General features: G+C 35.9%; 1 protein-coding gene across 1 annotated transcript in view; it reads left to right on the top strand.

Annotated features, from left to right (window-relative positions):
* mRpL12 (mitochondrial ribosomal protein L12) overlaps positions 1-19,144 on the top strand; it is a 54,301-nt gene that overhangs the window by 17,605 nt on the left and 17,552 nt on the right. The window contains exon 3 of the mRNA XM_090398223.1: positions 5,071-5,142. Within this exon, the coding sequence (XP_090254349.1) occupies positions 5,071-5,142 (72 nt within the window). The remainder of the gene's footprint in view (positions 1-5,070; positions 5,143-19,144) is intronic.

The raw sequence follows: 19,144 nt of genomic DNA on the forward strand, positions 1-19,144 counted from the left end.
ACCTAGAACAAAATATCAAAGCAACTGATATATTCCCAAGAACGAAATTACTATTAGTAGAGTTGATTATTAAATTACTTAAGGAATTCACAATGTAAACTGGAATATAAATTAAAATAAACTAATATATACTTCCTATATTTCGGCAACGTCACGTTGCCATCTTCATGGGAACTTAAGACTAAGACACGTGCACGCAGGCAATAATACATCAAATGAGGTCGAAGAGAGGAGACTACTGTTTTTCCTAAAGTCCTGATGGTGGCCCCCTAGCAGGCTATATTAGGTTGGCCGTTGTTGAGGTTTGGCACATTTTTTTAGGGATGAGGCTGATTCTATGAATAGTCTTTCAAATTTAAACTTGCTGTGGTGTATTACTGTGGCTTTCTTCCAATGTATTCTGTGGTGAGTTTTAGGAAAAACAGTAGTCTCCTCTTTTCGACCTCATTTGCTGTATTAGTGCCTGCGTGCACGTGTTATAGTCTCAAGTTCCCACGAAGATGGCAATGTGATGTTGCTGAAATATAGGAAGGATATAAAGTTTATTTTAATTTATATTCCAGTTTACGTTGTGAATTCCTTAAGTAATTTAATAATCATGTACAGCCAACTTATAAGCCTTTCTACAAGTACTAAGGAGGGGGGGGGGGAATTTTGAAATATTGCATAAATGTAAAAAAGCTATTTTTACTTTTTTCCTAATACAATCTATGGATGTACAAATCATCTGAGTGATAGCCTGGACTAGACTAGTCTACAAATGTATGCTCAGTTTTTACTATCAATAGTTAACAGTATACAGTTGACTCTCACTATGAAAAACTTGTAGGGACCACAGGAATAGCTTGTTATAGTTAGCTATAGTGAATTTATTTTAGGTTAATCTGTCAGGGTTTGCTGTAGTAATAGAGTAGAAACTGAGTAGTTTTGGAATTGACTGTTGCTGCCTGGGCAATAGAATCTTTTACATACTTTACTGGTCCATTGATAGGTATTTGTCTAAGTGCTTCAGCATTAAATTTTGCAAGATGAAAAGAAGTACTCCAGTTGGCCTGGCACATTTTCCACATGTGTATCTTTAGAGAACATGGTTCCTGTGAGGATATATTGCAAATAACATGAAATTGATTGCTTCCAAAAATATTCTCTTCAAGATTCCACATGAGCAGGTAAAAAATGGCAGGGGGAGCAGGATTGTAAGATCTATTGCAGAATTCAAGTGGGTAGGCAAATGGAAGATGACGTTGACTTTACGAAGGGAGAGATCATGATTGTCAAACATTCGCTGTGTAATAGGAGCTTGTCTATTTGTGTTGGTATTACCCCACAGAGTGTTGTGTTCATGGGTCACCCATGAAAAGTATTGGCTGAGATAGTTGAAATAAATGACATCAAAACTGATAATCTTATAACGCGCAACCCAACAGTAATAAAAAAAAAAAAAATCCCACAGTTAATCAAATTGCTACTGTTTCCAGAGCAGTAATAAGCTGGACATGTTCAGAAGAAGTATGATTGCTCACTAGATTAGCTACTCCACCATAAATGGAACCCTCTTCAGTTCTGTCTTCACAAATAACAGAGAAATTCCTTAAGGTGATAATGTCCTTGCTGGGTTTTAAATGTTTCCTGCAGACAGAAACAGAATGACTTGTGTTTCTGCAGCAGAACTTTGATATTATCAATATTTTGGCAAAACTCACTCCAGTTCCACTGTAAAAATTTGTCTTATTGGCTTTGTAGATTTCTTCAATTTCCAACTTTTATCAGCCTTTTATTTATCAGTTAATTTTGGGATTATCTCTTCCTCTGGAACAAATGTTCAATACATCATCACATGTGACAGCATAATTTGTGTAGTTCATTTGTGCAGGATACAGATGTATCGATTTTTTCTGTTGTGGTATCCTTGCCATAATTTTCTTTTACAAGTGGATTTTCATTGGAAAGGATCGTTTTGGAGTTGTTTAAGGAATGAGATTAGGTCATGACTGCCTTCCACAGAGAAGTGCTTATGATCATAAAGTTCAGGTGTAGTGGAATAAACCTTTTTTTTTTTTTTTTTTGAGATGCTTTCAGTGTTTTTTAATTCCTGCCTTTTCAGCATAAGAGGATTTGAGGACAAGTGTGGTGGTAGCTTTTTTTTTTTTTTTTTTTTTTTTTTTTTTTTTTTTTTTTTTTTTTTCATCATCATCCTGATATGATAAACTTTGGTTTTTATCATGATGCAAGAAATTTCATCCTTCCATACTGACATGCCTGGAAGTACAGAACACAGTTTATCATGTTCTATACTGCTATGTCAGACATAAGTAGTAGTTTAAAAATGCCAAGAAATTAATTCTTGGTTTAATCCTTTATCCAAGTATAAGTATGAAGTAATGCACAAGCAACCCAATCTTGAAGTATCTTCAAGACTAGGTTGCTTGTATATAGAGGCTTATGACTTCACATCACTTGCCTCAATATCCCATAATGCAAGGCACACACCATTTTGGATGTGTATAATAGTATTGATTATGGGGAAGGGCCAGTTTTATTCTTTATTGAGGCCTCATCAATAGGAGCCAGACCCAGAAGAGATACCAAGGTTGAAGTAATGCAGAAGTCATATTTTTCCCATATACAAGTTATTAAAATACTACAGAACAGAGATGTTGAAAGTTTTTTTCACTTACAAATTGAAAGCTATAATTCTAGTTATAAATTGAAGATGCCAAGAAATGTTTAGTTTAATCCTTCATCCAGGTGTCAGCAAACATTGTTTGCTTACAATGTTTGAACTATTATCTACTGTCCGACCACAGATGCGAGATCTCTCGACACTTCTGCACATAGTAGAAGGTGAATCCATTCCGATAATAGGGTAATCAATGATGAATGTTTATTATTATGCGTTGGAAAATTCTAATTTTTACAGTGGTAACTATTTTGCTTGTACAACAGTTGGAAAATTTTACATATAAAGTACATGATTTTGCGTGTTGGTGACGAATTCGTACATTGCCTTATTCCTTTCTTCCCTTCAGCATAAATTGACTTCTTGGCGCTGTGCCAGCCAAGGTTCTCGCATCTGTAGTTGGACAGTATATACAAGTAACCCGGTTGTTAAGATAATTCATATGCAAACATTCTTTGCTTATACTTGGATAAAGGATTAAACCAAGAATATAATTTCTTGGCATCTTTAATTTATAGCTATAACCAAGTATAAAAAAAACCTTAAACATCTATCTCCAATCCAGAGTATTTTAATAATAAGGTGTGTGACACGTGACATACTTGTATATGGGAGAAATATGCTTCTCCTTGGTATCTCTTCTGGGTTTAGCTCCCACTGATGGTATCTTGTTTCCATAGTAGTAGAGAGGTTCTGCTTGGTAACCAAAATCATTTGCTTCTATATACAAGTAGCCCAGTCGTGAAGATAATTCATATGCAAACATTGTTTGCTTACACTTAGATAAAGGACTAAACCAAGAATATAATTTCTTGGCATCTTTAATTTATAGTATAACCAAGTGAAAAAACTTTCAACATAAGTGGTGTAGCCATAACAGACAGTTTGGACATGTCTTTATTTCTGACATTTAAAGCATCTCAGGGGACCAGAGATGTACAGTCTAAGAGGATAGTTGAGATAACTGCTTTTACAGATATTGGAGGTTTGGGTGAATCAAGTAAGGATGATATTCCTGGTTGGAACCAGGTGATCAACCTTACATATCAGAATGCACCTTTCATACCTGTCACTCCTTGATCTTTAAGCTCTGATGATATCTCAAGCATTAAGGAGCTCCCATTCTAATATCACTCCTATAAGAGAGTTTAATGTTGCATGAGGTGTTACTGTAATTGGAATTTTACCCATTGATGATGCTCTGTTTTCCTGAGTATTACTAACATGTTTCCACATGAATATTACCACTTCATCATTTAATTGTTTTTGTAGATCCTCCCAGTCCTAAATCCTTTTGAATAATAAAGGTGAAATTTTCCCCTATTGGCTTTTCACCTGTTGCATGGATGAAAAATGCTCATCCATTTATACTGCTATCACATTGTCTTTTGTTTCTGACTTTTTCTGTTTGTGTATTAAAGATACCAAGAAATTTTATACTTGGTTTTAATCCTTTTCCCAAGTAAGCAAATATATATTGCTTGTGAAATATATTCACTTCTAAGCTACTTGTATATAGAGGCTAGTGACTTCATATCACTTGCCTTGGTATATATCCCATAATGCAAAGCACACACCCTTTTGGGCATATATAATGTGATGCATAATTGGAAGGGCTACTGCCCAGACCAGTTTTGACCTTAATTGAGGTCTCAGTGGGAACCAGATCTGGGAGAGATACCAAGGTTGAAGTAATGCATTACTTCAATCTTGAATGTTTTCTACCCCTGTCTTTTTTTTTTTTTTTTTCAAAGTAATTACTCTAGACATCTAGAAAGTCTTCGGTTTACATGTCACTTTTATCTTCTAATTTCTCTTACAGTAATTTTTATTCCATTTCTAAGCTTTGTTAATAGCCACCACAATATTTTATCATCTTCCTGATATTTATCTTCTGTATTCTACCAGTCTTCCCATGACTTTTGTTTAGCTGCTTTTGCACATTACTTTGCTTTCTCACATTTTTCTCTGTATTCTTTGAGCACATGTCGACTTAGTTAGTAAGAACTTTTGATGTGCTTTCTTTTTTTTCCTCTACTGCATCTAACTTCCTGAGTCCATCCACTGTAGAGTTCTGATTGTTCTATTCTTGCAGACAGCTGCACCACATACCTCTAGCTGAATCAAACCACATTTTCTTCAGAGTTTGCTACCATATTTCCCAAAAATTGCCAGAATATTTATCATATACTTACTAATAAATAATTTTTCATTTGGAATTAGTGGTGGTGTATATTTGTTTAGTGGGGCATCCTCTAATAACCTTTTTGCCTCGCTCCCTCTCACGTGTATTATGTGTAGCTTCTAATTAAAACAAAAAAAAAAAGCAAATTTTATTTTTTACTTCATGCAATATTTTTTTCTTTTATTATTATTATTTTTTCTTCCAGAAAACTTTGAATATTCAGGACACTCCAGTGATGGCATTTGGGTCTGTGCCAGCATCTCCCGCTTCACAAGAGGTAATAACCTTTTACTACATGTGAAATTGGACATTAGTATCAATGGTGTGTGTGTGTGTTGTTTTCTCATGATATGATTATGTAGTTCTTTCTAAAAAGGATTTAAGGCAAAAGGCATAATAATTTATTGCATGACTGATTCATCATTAGCAGCTTTTGTCTTATGTTTCCATTTTCTCAAAGAAATAGAGAAATAGTAACAGAAAGAGGGGAGGAAAAAAGCAAAAAAAAACTTCACACATACCTGTAGCAAGTACTGGGTATATGTAGAACTACCAACGGAGAAACATCTGAAATAGTGTGAAGAAAAAGACAATACTTGAAATCCGTGTGTTAAGGCTTAAGTACTGGTGGGGGGTCAAACATGTTGGAGGTTTAGTGGAGGGTTTTGTTTAAAAAGAATAATTTTAACGTTCTCAGTATTTCACCTGTCACTGAGACATCAGGGATTATAACACGATACTCAATGAAACATTCGTGTGCCTTCTATAGCATTTGTAAGGTGCCTAGGATGTAATTTGAGACTTCTGATGATTGTTTCCCAAATTTTGGGAAGTTTTTATGCACAGATATTGGTTTAAATTCAGTTTATTTAGGAGTGCCACTGAAGCTTCCAAAAACAAAAAGGTACTTTTAAGAAATTAGTGACCAATTAGCCTCTGTAGAAAATCAGTAATATCTATTCACCTTTTGGAAGCAATTCCTAACCAGCCTCTCTGATGCCTTCATGTCTACACCAGAGCTGTTCATTGGTCTATAATTTGCTACACCAGCCTCTTTGTATAATGTAATTATATTGATCTCTTTCCACTGATTAGGAAGCATGCATGTACTGAGGCACAAACCAGATTAGGGGCATTGTTAACTCTGGTATAGTCAGTGTATGTGCTGATATACATGTCCCTCACTTTATGCGATTAATTGGTTCTGTGAAATAATCGTATAACATGAAATTGCATAAAGTGAGCTGAATTTAGCATTGATGAGATAGGGATAGCGGTTTCTTCAGAAGGATAAAAAATGAAAACTTTACACCTAGGGGTGCTTAAGGATCAAAGCTGTATAACTGAGAGGAGACCTCCACATAGCCTTTAAAGGAATGCGGAGAACCGACCAGGGCTTCTGACCTAATGTCCAACCATCACCTTCTCGTGGTACACCCTGTTGAGTATCTACCTGGATACTGAATGAATGAGGATAGGCTGGCAATTTGGGATTTAGCTGACCAAATTCTTATTGGTTTAAACCAAAATACGAAATGATGGTACAACATGACAAAATTTCATGTCGGCTGGGGCGTCGCCCAGTTAAACAAGGCCCCCGTTATTTTCACCAGGGAACCAGAGTGAATAGCGAAAAGTCAGCTACTGGAACAAATCTGAAAACACACCCCAACTCAACATCACCAGAGTTAAAGATCGGTACTATCAACATAAGAAGCCTGAATGGCAAAGAAATGGAGCTAGCTGAGGCATTAGATAAGTACCAGATCGACATAATATGGGTGACTGAAACAAAAAAAGACAAAAACTGGTGAGATCTTTCTGAGCAATAAATACAAAATGTTATATTCAGGCAATGACAATCAAGGAAAAGCAGGAGTAGCCATAGTATTCAACACAAAATACGAGGCTAATCTTCTTGAATGGCAGGCAGTCTCAAGTAGAGTGATATGGGCAAATATCAGAATGGGAAACTGGACAATGAGACTTATTTGTGCCTATGGTCCCACAGAAGGTTCTACTAAGGTAGAAGTGGAGGAATTTTTTGAGGCTTTAGAAAAAGCAACTGACACAATGAAAAATGAAAAGTTGGTCCTTGTTGGGGATCTAAATAGCAGAGTAGGAAATGATTGTGAGACATACAAAAATATTTTGGGAAAATTTGGAGAAAAGAGCAAAGCTAATAATAATGGCAAATACCTGTTGGATTTCTGTGCAGGACATGGACTGGTTATTACTAACACCATGTTCCAACATAAAAATGTGCACAAATTCACATGGAGAGAAGAGGCAAAAAATAAGAAAAGTCTCATAGACTATGTTATTGTTGATAGTGATGTTTTCTCCCTTGTGCAAGACACCAGAGTGTACAGAGGATTTGAAATTGGAAGTGATCACTATTTAGTCTTGAGCAGGATAAAATTGAATTTCATATTGAAAAGAATAACATATAAGAAAGTTTTAAAGCAAATAAAAGTTGAGTAGCTCTCAGATATGAACTATAGACTAAAATACACAAAGATGATTGAAGAAAAAATGAAAGAGTTTGAGAAAGGAACCAAACCTTGGAGATTCACTGGCAAGCCTTGAAGAAAATCTTGATTGATTAAGCCAGAGAGGAATGTGGTGAGGTTGTCTGCAAGGATAGAAATATCAAAACTCCATGGTGGACACAGGAAGTTAAAGCGGCAGTGAAGGAAAAGAAGAAAGCATATCAAAAATTCCTGGCAAATAAGTCAGTTTTGGCTCTTAGAGAATACAGAGACAAATGTAAAAAAGCAAAAAACTGTAAAACTAGCTAAACAAAAGTCATGGTTGGACTTTGGCAAGAACATAGAAAATAAATATCAAGAAGTTGGCAAAATATTCTGGAGGTTGTTGATGAAGCTTAGAAATGGAGGAAAGAGTGTTGTAAAAGGAGGTAGAGATGATAAAGGTGACATGAAAATGGGAGAAAAAGATATCTTTGAAGTATGGAGTAATTACTTCGAAAAATTGCTAAATGAAACAAGCAGTGATAGCACAGTGGTAAAAAACACTGTGCTATCACAAGCATACAGTCAGGAACACATATCCATACTTGAAGTAGAAAAAGCCATCAAAGGCTTGAAATGTGGAAAGGCAGCAGGAGTAGATGATATTCGACCAGAAATGCTGAAGTATGGAGGCATAAAAGTCTTACAGTGGCTGCACTGCACAGTTCAGAAAAGTGGACAGAGAGACGAATTTCCAATGATTGGAAATATATTGGAAATGATTGGATATATATATATATATATATATAGAAAGTATTTTACCTTGGGTATAATCAATGTTAAAAAACCAGGTTTAAAATTGCTTGGTATTTTTAACATATATATATATATATATATATATATATAAAAGGGAAATAAAACAATGCGAGAATTACAGGCGTAATTCCCTACTGAGTATTCCTGGTAAGATATATGGAAGTATACTTGAGAAACAGAAAAGAAAATAGAAAGCAGACTATCAGATGAACAAACAGGTTTCCAGAAGTACAACTGACCATATTTTTACAACACATATACTAGGTGAAAAAGACATAGAACATAACAAAATAATCTGTCACAACTTTTTAGACCTTCAAAAAGCTTTTGACTCAATATGGCACGAGGCATTATGGAGAATTTTAGAACATTATGGTATTGATAACAAAATCATTCATCATCATCATCATCAAATTCCTGCCATGTACCCTCAAGGGGTGTACAGGATATGACAGTACTACATGAAAAAATTACATCATTACTAACTTCCTATCTACAATTTTCCTCCAAATCAGTCTGTTACTTGTCAAGACTCCAACATTATCAGATCTTATATTTCTATCGTCTAAGGCACTTTGTACCGTATCAATCCACCTATATCTTGGTCTTCCTCTGGGTCGTTTTCCTGCCAACCTGGCAGAGAACACTTGTTTTGCTAATCTTTCCTCTCCCATTCTATTTAAGTGACCATACCATCTGAGATTAGCTCTGCTAACGCATTCCTGGATGCTGACAATGTCAAGTTCTTTCCTAATATCCTCATTTTTAATATGATATTGCCATTGATGATATCTGTTCACGCCTCTAATCTTTCTCAGGACTCTCATATCTGCGGTCTCTAGTCTTTGGTCAAGTGTTTTACTTCTGACCCAGCTCTCAGATCCATAAGTTAAAATTGGTTTGAACACAGTCTTGTATACAGCTAATTTAGTGTTCCGACTAATTTCTTTCTTATTCCATATGAATTTATTCAATTGACTTCCCACGATACCAGCTTTGCTGATTCTGTTGTCTATTTCTATATTTAGTTTACCATCTTCAGTAAAAATTGTGCCTAAGTAGCTGAAATGTTTTACTTGTTCCACAGGTTCTCCATTCACAACACAGTTGACATTTTCAATGATTCTGCCTATTTTCATTGTCTTTGTCTTTTTATTGCTGACCTTCATACCATATCTATTACAACAGCTATTCAATTTAGTCAGAGAATCTTGCAGACTTGTAGCGGATTTATTTAGAAGTATAACATCATCCGCATAAAGCAAAGAGCTGACATTAACATCTCCAATTTTGATATCAGGTTTAATACCACATTCCTTCATAATGTGATCCATATAGATAATGAATAACAGAGGGGATAATGTACATCCTTGTCTCACACCAGATTTAACATTAAACCATCTTCCTGTACTTCCTTCAATTCTAACTGCTGACTCACAACTCAAATAAAGACTAAGTATTGCTTGATATAATGCCCCATTCACACCATATAACTGCAGCGTATTGAATAGATTCTCTCTTGGCACCTTGTCATATGCCTTTTCCAAATCGACAAAACTTAAATACAGATCTTTGTTATATTCCCATGCTTTCTTGACTATTTGTCGTAAAGTGAAGATCTCTTTATTCCTCATCTGATATGAGAATTGAAATTAAAAATTTCAGCAGCAAACTGTTCCGGGCAGAACGGGGGGTAAGACAGGGATGCATCTTGTCCCCTCTTCTTTTTAATTATTTTCTGGAATGTGTCATAGATGAAGCTCTTTATGAATATGACACTGGAATAGTAGTTGGCGGACTAAGAATAAATAACTTGCATTTTGCTGATGATATCGATCTGCTGGCAGAAAGTGAAGAAGAATTGCAAGAGATAACCATTGTGTTTTCGGAACATTAAAAAAAATGGATTATACATAAACCTACAGAAAACAAAAACAATAATAACCTCAAAATCAGACATTGAATTCTTAAAGATACAAATTGGCAATAAACAAATCGAGAATGCAAAGAAGCTAACTTATCTAAGAAGCACGTTGCGTCAAGATAATCGTTCAAAAACCGACAATAAATACCAAATTGCTAAGGCAACCGTGGCCCTACAGAAGTTAAAACCATTGTGGGGAGATAACAGAATAGCAATCACAACTAGACTAAGACTAATTGAAACCTTGGTGAATTCTGTCCTCTTGTATGGTTGTGAGGCCTTGACTTTATTGAAAGAAGATGAGAGGAACTCCTGTCTTTCGAAATGAAAACTTACACAAGACTTTTGAGAATTACCTATACCACTCACGAAACCAGTGAAAATGTCTGAAAACTGATCGATTCAATAGATGGGAGAAAAAGGGAAAATATTCTGACAGTCATCAGAAGAAGTCAGATGAAATGGTTCAGACATGTGGAGAGGGCTAATGGCATTCCAAAGCAAGCACTAGAAGGAATCATTCCGGAATCTAGGGTGAGGGGCCGACCTCGATTAGAATGGACAAATTTCTTCCTTTCTCAACTGACATCAAAAACAAGAGACCGAGACTACTGGAGGAGGCTAGCAAAGAGAATCGCCTACCAGCCATGAATGACCCAATGGTTCATTTCGGACTATGGGAGAAGAAGACGACTTGAGAAACAGGTGAGAAGAATTGTGGAAGAAAAGATTGGTGAAGAACAAGCTAGATTCAGGCCAAATAGAGGCTGTCAGGAGATCAGATCTTCACTTTGCGACAAATAGTCGAGAAAGCATGGGAATATAACAAAGATTTTGATCTATATTTAAGTTTTGTCGATCTGGAAAAGGCATGTGACAAGAGAGAAGCTATTCAATACGCTACAGTTATATGGTGTCAATGGAGCATTATATCAAGCAATTCTTAGTCTTTATTTGAGTTGTAAGTCAGCAGTTAGAATTGAAGGAAGTACAGGAAGATGGTTTAATGTTAAATCTGGTGTAAGACGAGGATGTACATTATCCCCTCTGTTATTCATTATCTATATGGATCACATTATGAAGGAAAGTGGTATAAAACATGATATCAAAATTGGAGATATTAACGTTTGCTCTTTGCTTTATGCGGACGATATTATACTTCTAAATAAATCTGCTACAAGTCTGCAAGATTCCCTGACTAAATTGAATAACTCTTGTAATAGATATGGGATATGGTATGAAGGTCAGTAATAAAAAGACAAAGACTATGAAAATAGTCAGAATCGTTGAAAATGTCAACTGCGTTGTGAACAGAGAACCTGTTGAACAAGTTAAACATTTCAGCTACTTAGGCACGATTTTTAGTGAAGATGGTAAATTAAATATGGAAATAGGCAACAGAATCAACAAAGCTGGTAGGTAGGAAGTCAATTGAATAAATTCATATGGAATAAGAGAGAAATTAGTCGGAAACTAAATTAGCTGTATACAAGAAAGTGTTCAAACCAGTTTTAACTTATGGATCTGAGAGCTGGGTCAGAAGTAAAACACTTGACCAAAGACTAGAGACCGCAGATATGAGAATCCTGAGAAAGATTAGAGGCATGAACAGATGACATTAATGGCAATATCATATTAAAAATGAGGATATTAGGAAAGAACTTGACATTGTCCGCATCCAGGAATGCATTAGCAGAACTAATCTCAGGTGGTATGGTCACATAAACAGAATGGACGAGGATTAGCAAAACAAGTATTTTCCTAATCTAACCAATCTGCCAGGTTGCCAGGAAAACGACCCGGAGGAAGACCAAGATATAGGTGGATTGATACAGTACAAAGTGCCTTTGAAGACAGAAATATAAGATCTGATAATATTGGAGTCTTGACAAGTAACAGACTGATTTGGAGGAAAATTGTAGACTGGAAGTTAGTAATGATGTAAATTTTTCATGTAGTACTATCATACCCTGTACACCCCTTGAGGGTACATGGCAGGAATTTGATGATGATGAACTTTACACCTGTGAGTAAAAGAAATTTTAATGAATGAATGGCTGGATGAAGAATTTAATTAATACAATGTTATAAACGCCTATACACTACATACTTCTGATAGTCTTCAGTCAGATAATGAATGGACTGGGTCTGGTGTGAGTCTGGATCATCACTCTCTTGAAGTCCCTGGGATCATAGGCTGATGATCTTCAACTTTTTCTTTTAATGAATCAGTCAAGACTCAGCTGATGAGCAGCATTCTTCCTCTCTTTATGAAGGTCTTTGTAGCTAGCATGTTGAAGAATTCTGAATTTCTCTCGCAACTTTGGCGCTTCTAGTCTCATTAGAATCATTTTCTTCAATTATTCTGATGATCACTGTGTTTAAAAAATTCAGTCATTTGCTTTGTTGAAAGCTGTTTGATGGGCTCAGCAACAAAGGGCTCCTGAATTTCATCATTCATGTTGTTTTCCATTTCCAGAAGTTCTTCATTAGTTAGCTCTGAGTGGGACTTGAGCAGTTCATCCACATTTGTCTCATCTACATCCTCAAATCCAACAGATTTTGTCATGTCTTGATTTTGCAAGCTCACTTTAAGGATCGAAATCATTAAAATAAAGCTCCAGGCCAAATTTTCTTCCAAACTCCCTTCATGCAGGACTGCTTAACTTCTGCCCATGCCTCTCCAATGTTGTGAATTGCCATTTTTATATCATATTTTTTCCAAAATTCTTTCACTGAAATTTTATCTTGACCATCAGTACATGTAGCTTGAACGAGCTGTGAAAATGTTCTGCGGAGATAAATAACTCTTGAAAGTTGCAATAATGCCCTGATAGTGCGCGTGGGTTTTCAGATTGATAAACCATCAGTGATTTAGTTTTATGACCTCCAGATGCATTTCCTCTTAACAGCAAAGTGAGACGGTCCTTGGAAGCTTTAAAACCTGGAGCCCTCTTTTCTTGCACTGATAGAAATGTTATACTAGGCATACACTTCCAGAACAACTCCGTTTCGTCGAGATTGAACACTTGCTGAGGCAAATAACCATGTTCCTGAAATACACTTAGAAATTTTGCTGGAGAGTTCTCAGCAGCAGCAACATCAGCTCCTGCAGCCTCACCAGTCAGCTTGAGATTATGGAATCCATGTCGCACCTTGAAACATTCAAACCACCCAGAACTTGCAACAAAAGATTGCACTTTAAGATCAGGATCTATAGCATTCAAATCATCAAACAAACTTTTCGCTTTAGCCTGGATAATCAAGGTGGATAACGGAACAGCACGTTGATTTTATTGTTCATTCCATTGGGCCAACATCCTTTCCATTTTCTCCATAATTGGTGCCCTTATCTGTGTTATCTTAGTTGTCGGCATTGTCTTTGCACTTTTACAACTTTCTTCTATTTTCTCTGCTTGATTGCTTATTGTTCTTAAAGTCGTCATCATCATCAAATTCCTGCCATGTTCCCTCAAGGGGTGTACAGGATATGATAGTACTACATGAAAAAAAATTGCATCATTACTAACTTCTTATCTACAATTTTCCTCCAAATCAGTCTGTTACTTGTCAAGACTCCAATATTATCATTACCAGTTATATTTCTATTGTCTAAGGCACATTGTAACGTATCAATCCACTTATATCTTGGTCTTCCTCTGAGTCATTTTCCTGCCAACCTGGCTTTTGCTAATCTTTCCTTGCCCATTCTGTTTAGGTGACCATATGACCTGAGATTAGCTCTGCTAACGCATTCCTGGATGCCAACAATGTCAAGTTCTTTCCTAATATCCTCGTTTTTAATATGATATTGCCATTGATGCCATCTGTTCATGCCTCTAATCTTTCTCAGGACTCTCATATCTGCGGTCTCTAGTCTTTGGTCAAGTGTTTTACTTCTGACCCAGCTCTCAGATCCATAAGTTAAAACTTGTTTGAACACTGTCTTGTATACAGCTAATTTAGTGTTCCAACTAATTTCTCTCTTATTCCATATGAATTTATTCAATTGACTTCCTACCATACCAGCTTTGTTGATTCTGTTATCTATTTTCATATTTAATTTACCATCTTCACTAAAAAATGTTGCCTAAGTAGCTGAAATGTTTTACTTGTTCCACAGGTTCCCCATTCACAACACAGTTGACATTTTCAACAATTCTACCTATTTTCATTGTCTTTGTCTTTTTAATGCCGACCTTCATACCATATCTATTACAACAGTTATTCAGTTTAGTCAAGGAATTGTGCAAACTTGTAGCAGATTTATTCAGATGTATAACATCGTCTACATAAAGCAAAATAGCTGACATTAACATCTCCAATTCTGATATCATGTTTAATACCACTTTCCTTCATAATGTGATTCATATAGATAATGAATAACAGAGGGGATAATGTACATCCTTCTCTCACACCAGATTTAACATCAAACCATCTTCCTGTACATCCTTCAATTCTAACTGCTGACTTACAACTCAAATACAGACTAAGTATTGCTTGATATAATGCCCCATTGACATCATGTAACTGTAGCGTATTGAATAGCTTCTCTCTTGGCACCGTGTCATATGCCTTTTTCAGATCGACAAAACTTAAATACAGATCTTTGTTATATTCCCATGCTTTCTCGTCTATTTGTCGTAAAGTGAAGATCTGAACTTAACAGCCTCTATTTCGCCTGAATCCAGCTTGTTCTTCATCAAGCTTTTCTTCCACAATTCTCAGCCATTTCTCAAGTATACTTACAGAGATCTTGCCAGAAACACTCAGTAAGGAAATACCTCTGTAATTCTCACATTCAGTTATATTTCCCTTTTTATGTATGGGTACTATGAGAGCTCTACTCCAGCCATCGGGATTTCGTCCCTCTGTCCAATCTTTCTGAACTATGCAGTGCAGCCACTGTAAGACTTTTATACCACCATACTTGATGCATTTCTGGTTGAATATCATCCACTCCTGCTGCTATTCCACATTTCAAGTCTTTGATGGCTTTTTCTACTTCAAGTATATATATGTATTCCTGACTGTATACTTGTTGAGTGTTTATTACCACTGTGCTATCATTGCTTGTTTCATTTAGCAATTTTTCAAAGTAATTGCTCCATACTTCAAGGATATCTTTTTCTCCTGTTTTCATGTCACCTTTATCATCTCTAACTCTACAGAAATGTCTATGTCCTTCCCAAAGTCCTCCCATGACTTTTATTTAGCTAGTTTTACACAGTGTTTCGCTTTCTTACGTTTGTTTCTGTATTCTCTAAGAGCAAAAGCTGATTTATTTGCCAAGAACTTTTGATATGATTTCTTCTTTAGCTTCCTGTGTCCACCATGGAGTTCTGATTTTTCTATCCTTGCAGACAACCTCACCACATGTCTCTCTGGCTGAATCAATCAGAGTTTTCTTCAAAGCTTGCCACTGAATCTCCAAGGTTTGGTTCCTGTTCTCAAACTCTTTCATTTTTCCTTCAATAATCTTTGTGTATTTTAGTCTGCAGTTCACATCTGAGAGCTGCTCAACTTTTATGCGCTTTAAAACTTTCTTACATGTTATTCTTTTCAATGTGAAATTCAATTTTATCCTGATCAAGACTAAATAGTGATTGCTTCCAATTTCAAATCCTCTGTACACTCTGGTGTCCTGCACCAGGGAGAAAACATCACTATCAACAATAACATAGTCAACGAGACTTTTCTTATTCCTTGCCTCTTCTCTCCATGTGAATTTGTGCACATTTTTATGTTGGAACATGGTGTTAGTAATAAGCAGTCCATGCCCTGAGCAGAAATCAAACAGGTATTTGCCATTAATTAACTTTGCTCTTTTCTTCAAATTTTTCCAAAATATTTTTATATATCTGATAATCATTTCCTACTCTGCTATTCAGATCCCCAACAAGGACCAACTTTTCCTTTTTCATTGTGTCAGTTGGTTTTTCTAAAGCATCAAAAAATTCCTGCACTTCTACCTTAGTAAAACCTTCTGTGGGACCATAGGCACAAATAAGTCTCATTGTCCAGTTTCCCATTCTGATATTTGCCCATATCACTCTACTTGAGACTGCCTGCCATTCAAGAAGATTAGCCTCATATTTAGTATTGAATACTATGACTATTCCTTCTTTTCTTTGATTGTCATTGCCTGAATATAACATTTTGTATTTATTTCTCAGAAAGATCTCACCAGTTTTTGTCTTTTTTGTTTCAGTCACCTCTATTATGTCGATCTGGTACTTATCCAATTCCTCAGCTAGCTCTATTTTTCCATTCAGGCTGCTTATGTTGATAGTACCGATCTTCAACTCTGGCGATATTGAGTTGTGGTATTTTTTAGGATTTGTTCCAGTAGCTGTCTTTTCGCTGTTTGCCCTGGTTCCCTGGCGAAAACAACGGGGGGCCTTGTTTAACCGTACAACGCCCCAGCCGGCATGAAATTTTGTCATGTTGTACCATCATTTTGTATTTTGGTTTTAAGCCAATAAGAATACAATTTGGTCAGCTACATCCCAAATTGTCAGCCCATCCTCGTTCGTTCAGTATCCAGGTAGATACCCAACAGGGTGCACCACGAGAAGGTGAGGATTGGACATTAGGTCAGAAGACCTGGTCGGTTCTCTGCATTCCTTTAAAGGCTATGTAGAGGTCTCCTCTCAGTTATACAGCTTTGACCCTTAAGCACCCAGTTTCTAATCATGGAGCACATATTATTATTAATATTCTCCATCATTCCTGCTGAGATTAGATCAGTGAACAGATAGCCTTTGCTATCAAGAAGTAGCTTTTCTTATTATAAATTTACCAAGATATAAAAAGGACTTTTGAGGCTTGCCACAGAATATGGTGAATCCTGATTTTTCTCTTCTGTGAAAGGAAAACTCAGAATTTTTCACATGATAAATGTTGTTATAGATTCTGATTTTGTTTGACCTGCTAGACTTCCTGTAGTTTTATCATATTTTATAGATTTTCTAGTCTCTTGATGCTATCTTTTACAGAACATAAGGTCTATTTAGAGGAGGTTGTGCAAGTTACTTTGCACTGTAGAGCTACATGAATTTCTTTTTACATAGTGGTTTTAATAATTTGTTAAAGCATTGATTGCTATAATACAAGTTGCATATCATTTTTTGGACTCATGTAGAACTTGGAGATTAATGGAAATTCTTTGGGTATTAATATGCCATTTAAATAACACATTCCTTCTCATTCATATTGCGCCATGCTGTATGTTCAACATTCTGTATAATACTTGGTAATAGCTACTTTCTCACAGCTATTGTGAACATTATTGAACACACATCCAGTCTCAGATGCTTTATCATGGAAATCATTGAGCTACAGCAGTCTCATTCCCATCACAAAATCACTATAATATATATATATCCATGTTTTTCATTGAAAAATTGTACATTTCATATTACGCAGTTACTTTCAGTTATGATAATAGTGTAATACGACATGTTTGATTTGATACAGATCCCATCAAATAGAAAATGCTTTGTAGGACCTGTATAAAGGTAACATTTCACTAGGAATGGTCTCAGGAAGAACTTGAAGTGTCAACAGATTACCTGGGTAGATCATTACATTATATTAATTATGAACTTTTTTAGTGGTACAGACTTGTTTCAGTAGTGTATAACACTTGAGGAATGTTTTGTTTGTTATATGAAACTGATCAGAATGCATTATTTCAAAGCTGCTGCAGTAAGAAACAATGTATATGTTGTAATTGACTCCGTGCTATATAGCATTTTCAGCATTCTATATAGTATGCAGTGCAAGTCTTCCAATGCTTTAATCACAGAAACCAGATGCTGAAAATATTACATGGTCAGAAAACATTGTGAAACTTCTCTTATTTAACTTTTATTGAGGGGTCACTTAATGGTCAAAGCTAAATAATTGGGAGGAGACCTCAACATCACCTTTAAAGAATGTGGTGAACCAAATGGGATTATAACCTAATATCCAATCCTTTAAAGTTGATGATACTAACAGGGCATATCACATGATGTGCCCTGTTAGTATCCATTAGGTACTGAATGAGCTAGGATGGATTGGCAATTTGGGAATTAACCAACCAAATTGGCTTAAACCGCAAATATGATAGTTCAACATGATGAGATTTCATGCTAGTTGGGACATTGCCTGTTATACAAGGTTCCCGCTATTTTCATCAGGAAACCAGAGCAAACAGTGAAAAGTCAGCTACTGGAACATACTCAAGCTCACTATTTAGAAGAAAAACAACAACAAATCCATCATCAGAACTGAAGATAGAAACCATAAATAAGAGGAAAGGAAATTGAGCTAAAAAAAAGAAGGGAAAAAAAAATGATGATTGCAAAGGGAAAAACAAATCTGAAGGCCATGGATAACATCTGGAAAAGTAAAGATCAGCCGGCAAACAAAACTAAGCGTACTGGAAACAATTTGAGTTCTGTGGACAGAGCTGTATCATTAGAACAAATGGCTCTGTGTGTCTTAAATTATAAGTGGCATTAGCGAAACCTATCAGATAATCTTCAGTGGTGTACTGTATAGATCTGAAATGTGGGTAATAAATAAGAAAAAGAATTTGTCCATTTAAAACAACTTGTTACAGGAAGGTTTTAAGAATAGGGTGGTTAGAGAAAATGAAGAACTTTATCAATAGATAAACCAAAGGAGAATCTAATGCAGAAGATTATTCAATGGAAGCAATTATTTGGACATATCTGTGGAATGAGTGAGGACCAGAAAATAGATGGACATATCTGTGGAATGAGTGAGGACCAGAAAATAGACATTCATGTTTGGTATTATAGTTGGTATAAACAGAATAGGTAGACCATACAGAGAATGGATAGATGACATAAAGGACCGGTGTGGAATGGGTTTACAGAAACTGCGACACTGTGTACTGGACAACAAAAAAGAAGGTGGAAGAAGATAGTGAAGGAGGCATTGGACACCAACAGGCAGTGAGCCATGGTTTCATAATGATGATAATGAAATGAGCTAGCAGAACTGGAAAAGTACCATGTGGACTTAATTGGCATCACGGAAACAAAACAAAA

This window comes from Typopeltis vanoorti, chromosome 9 (genome assembly GCF_054136105.1).
Source record: "Typopeltis vanoorti isolate ZY-2024b chromosome 9, IOZ_Tvanoo_1.0, whole genome shotgun sequence".
NCBI lineage: Eukaryota > Metazoa > Arthropoda > Arachnida > Uropygi > Thelyphonidae > Typopeltis > Typopeltis vanoorti.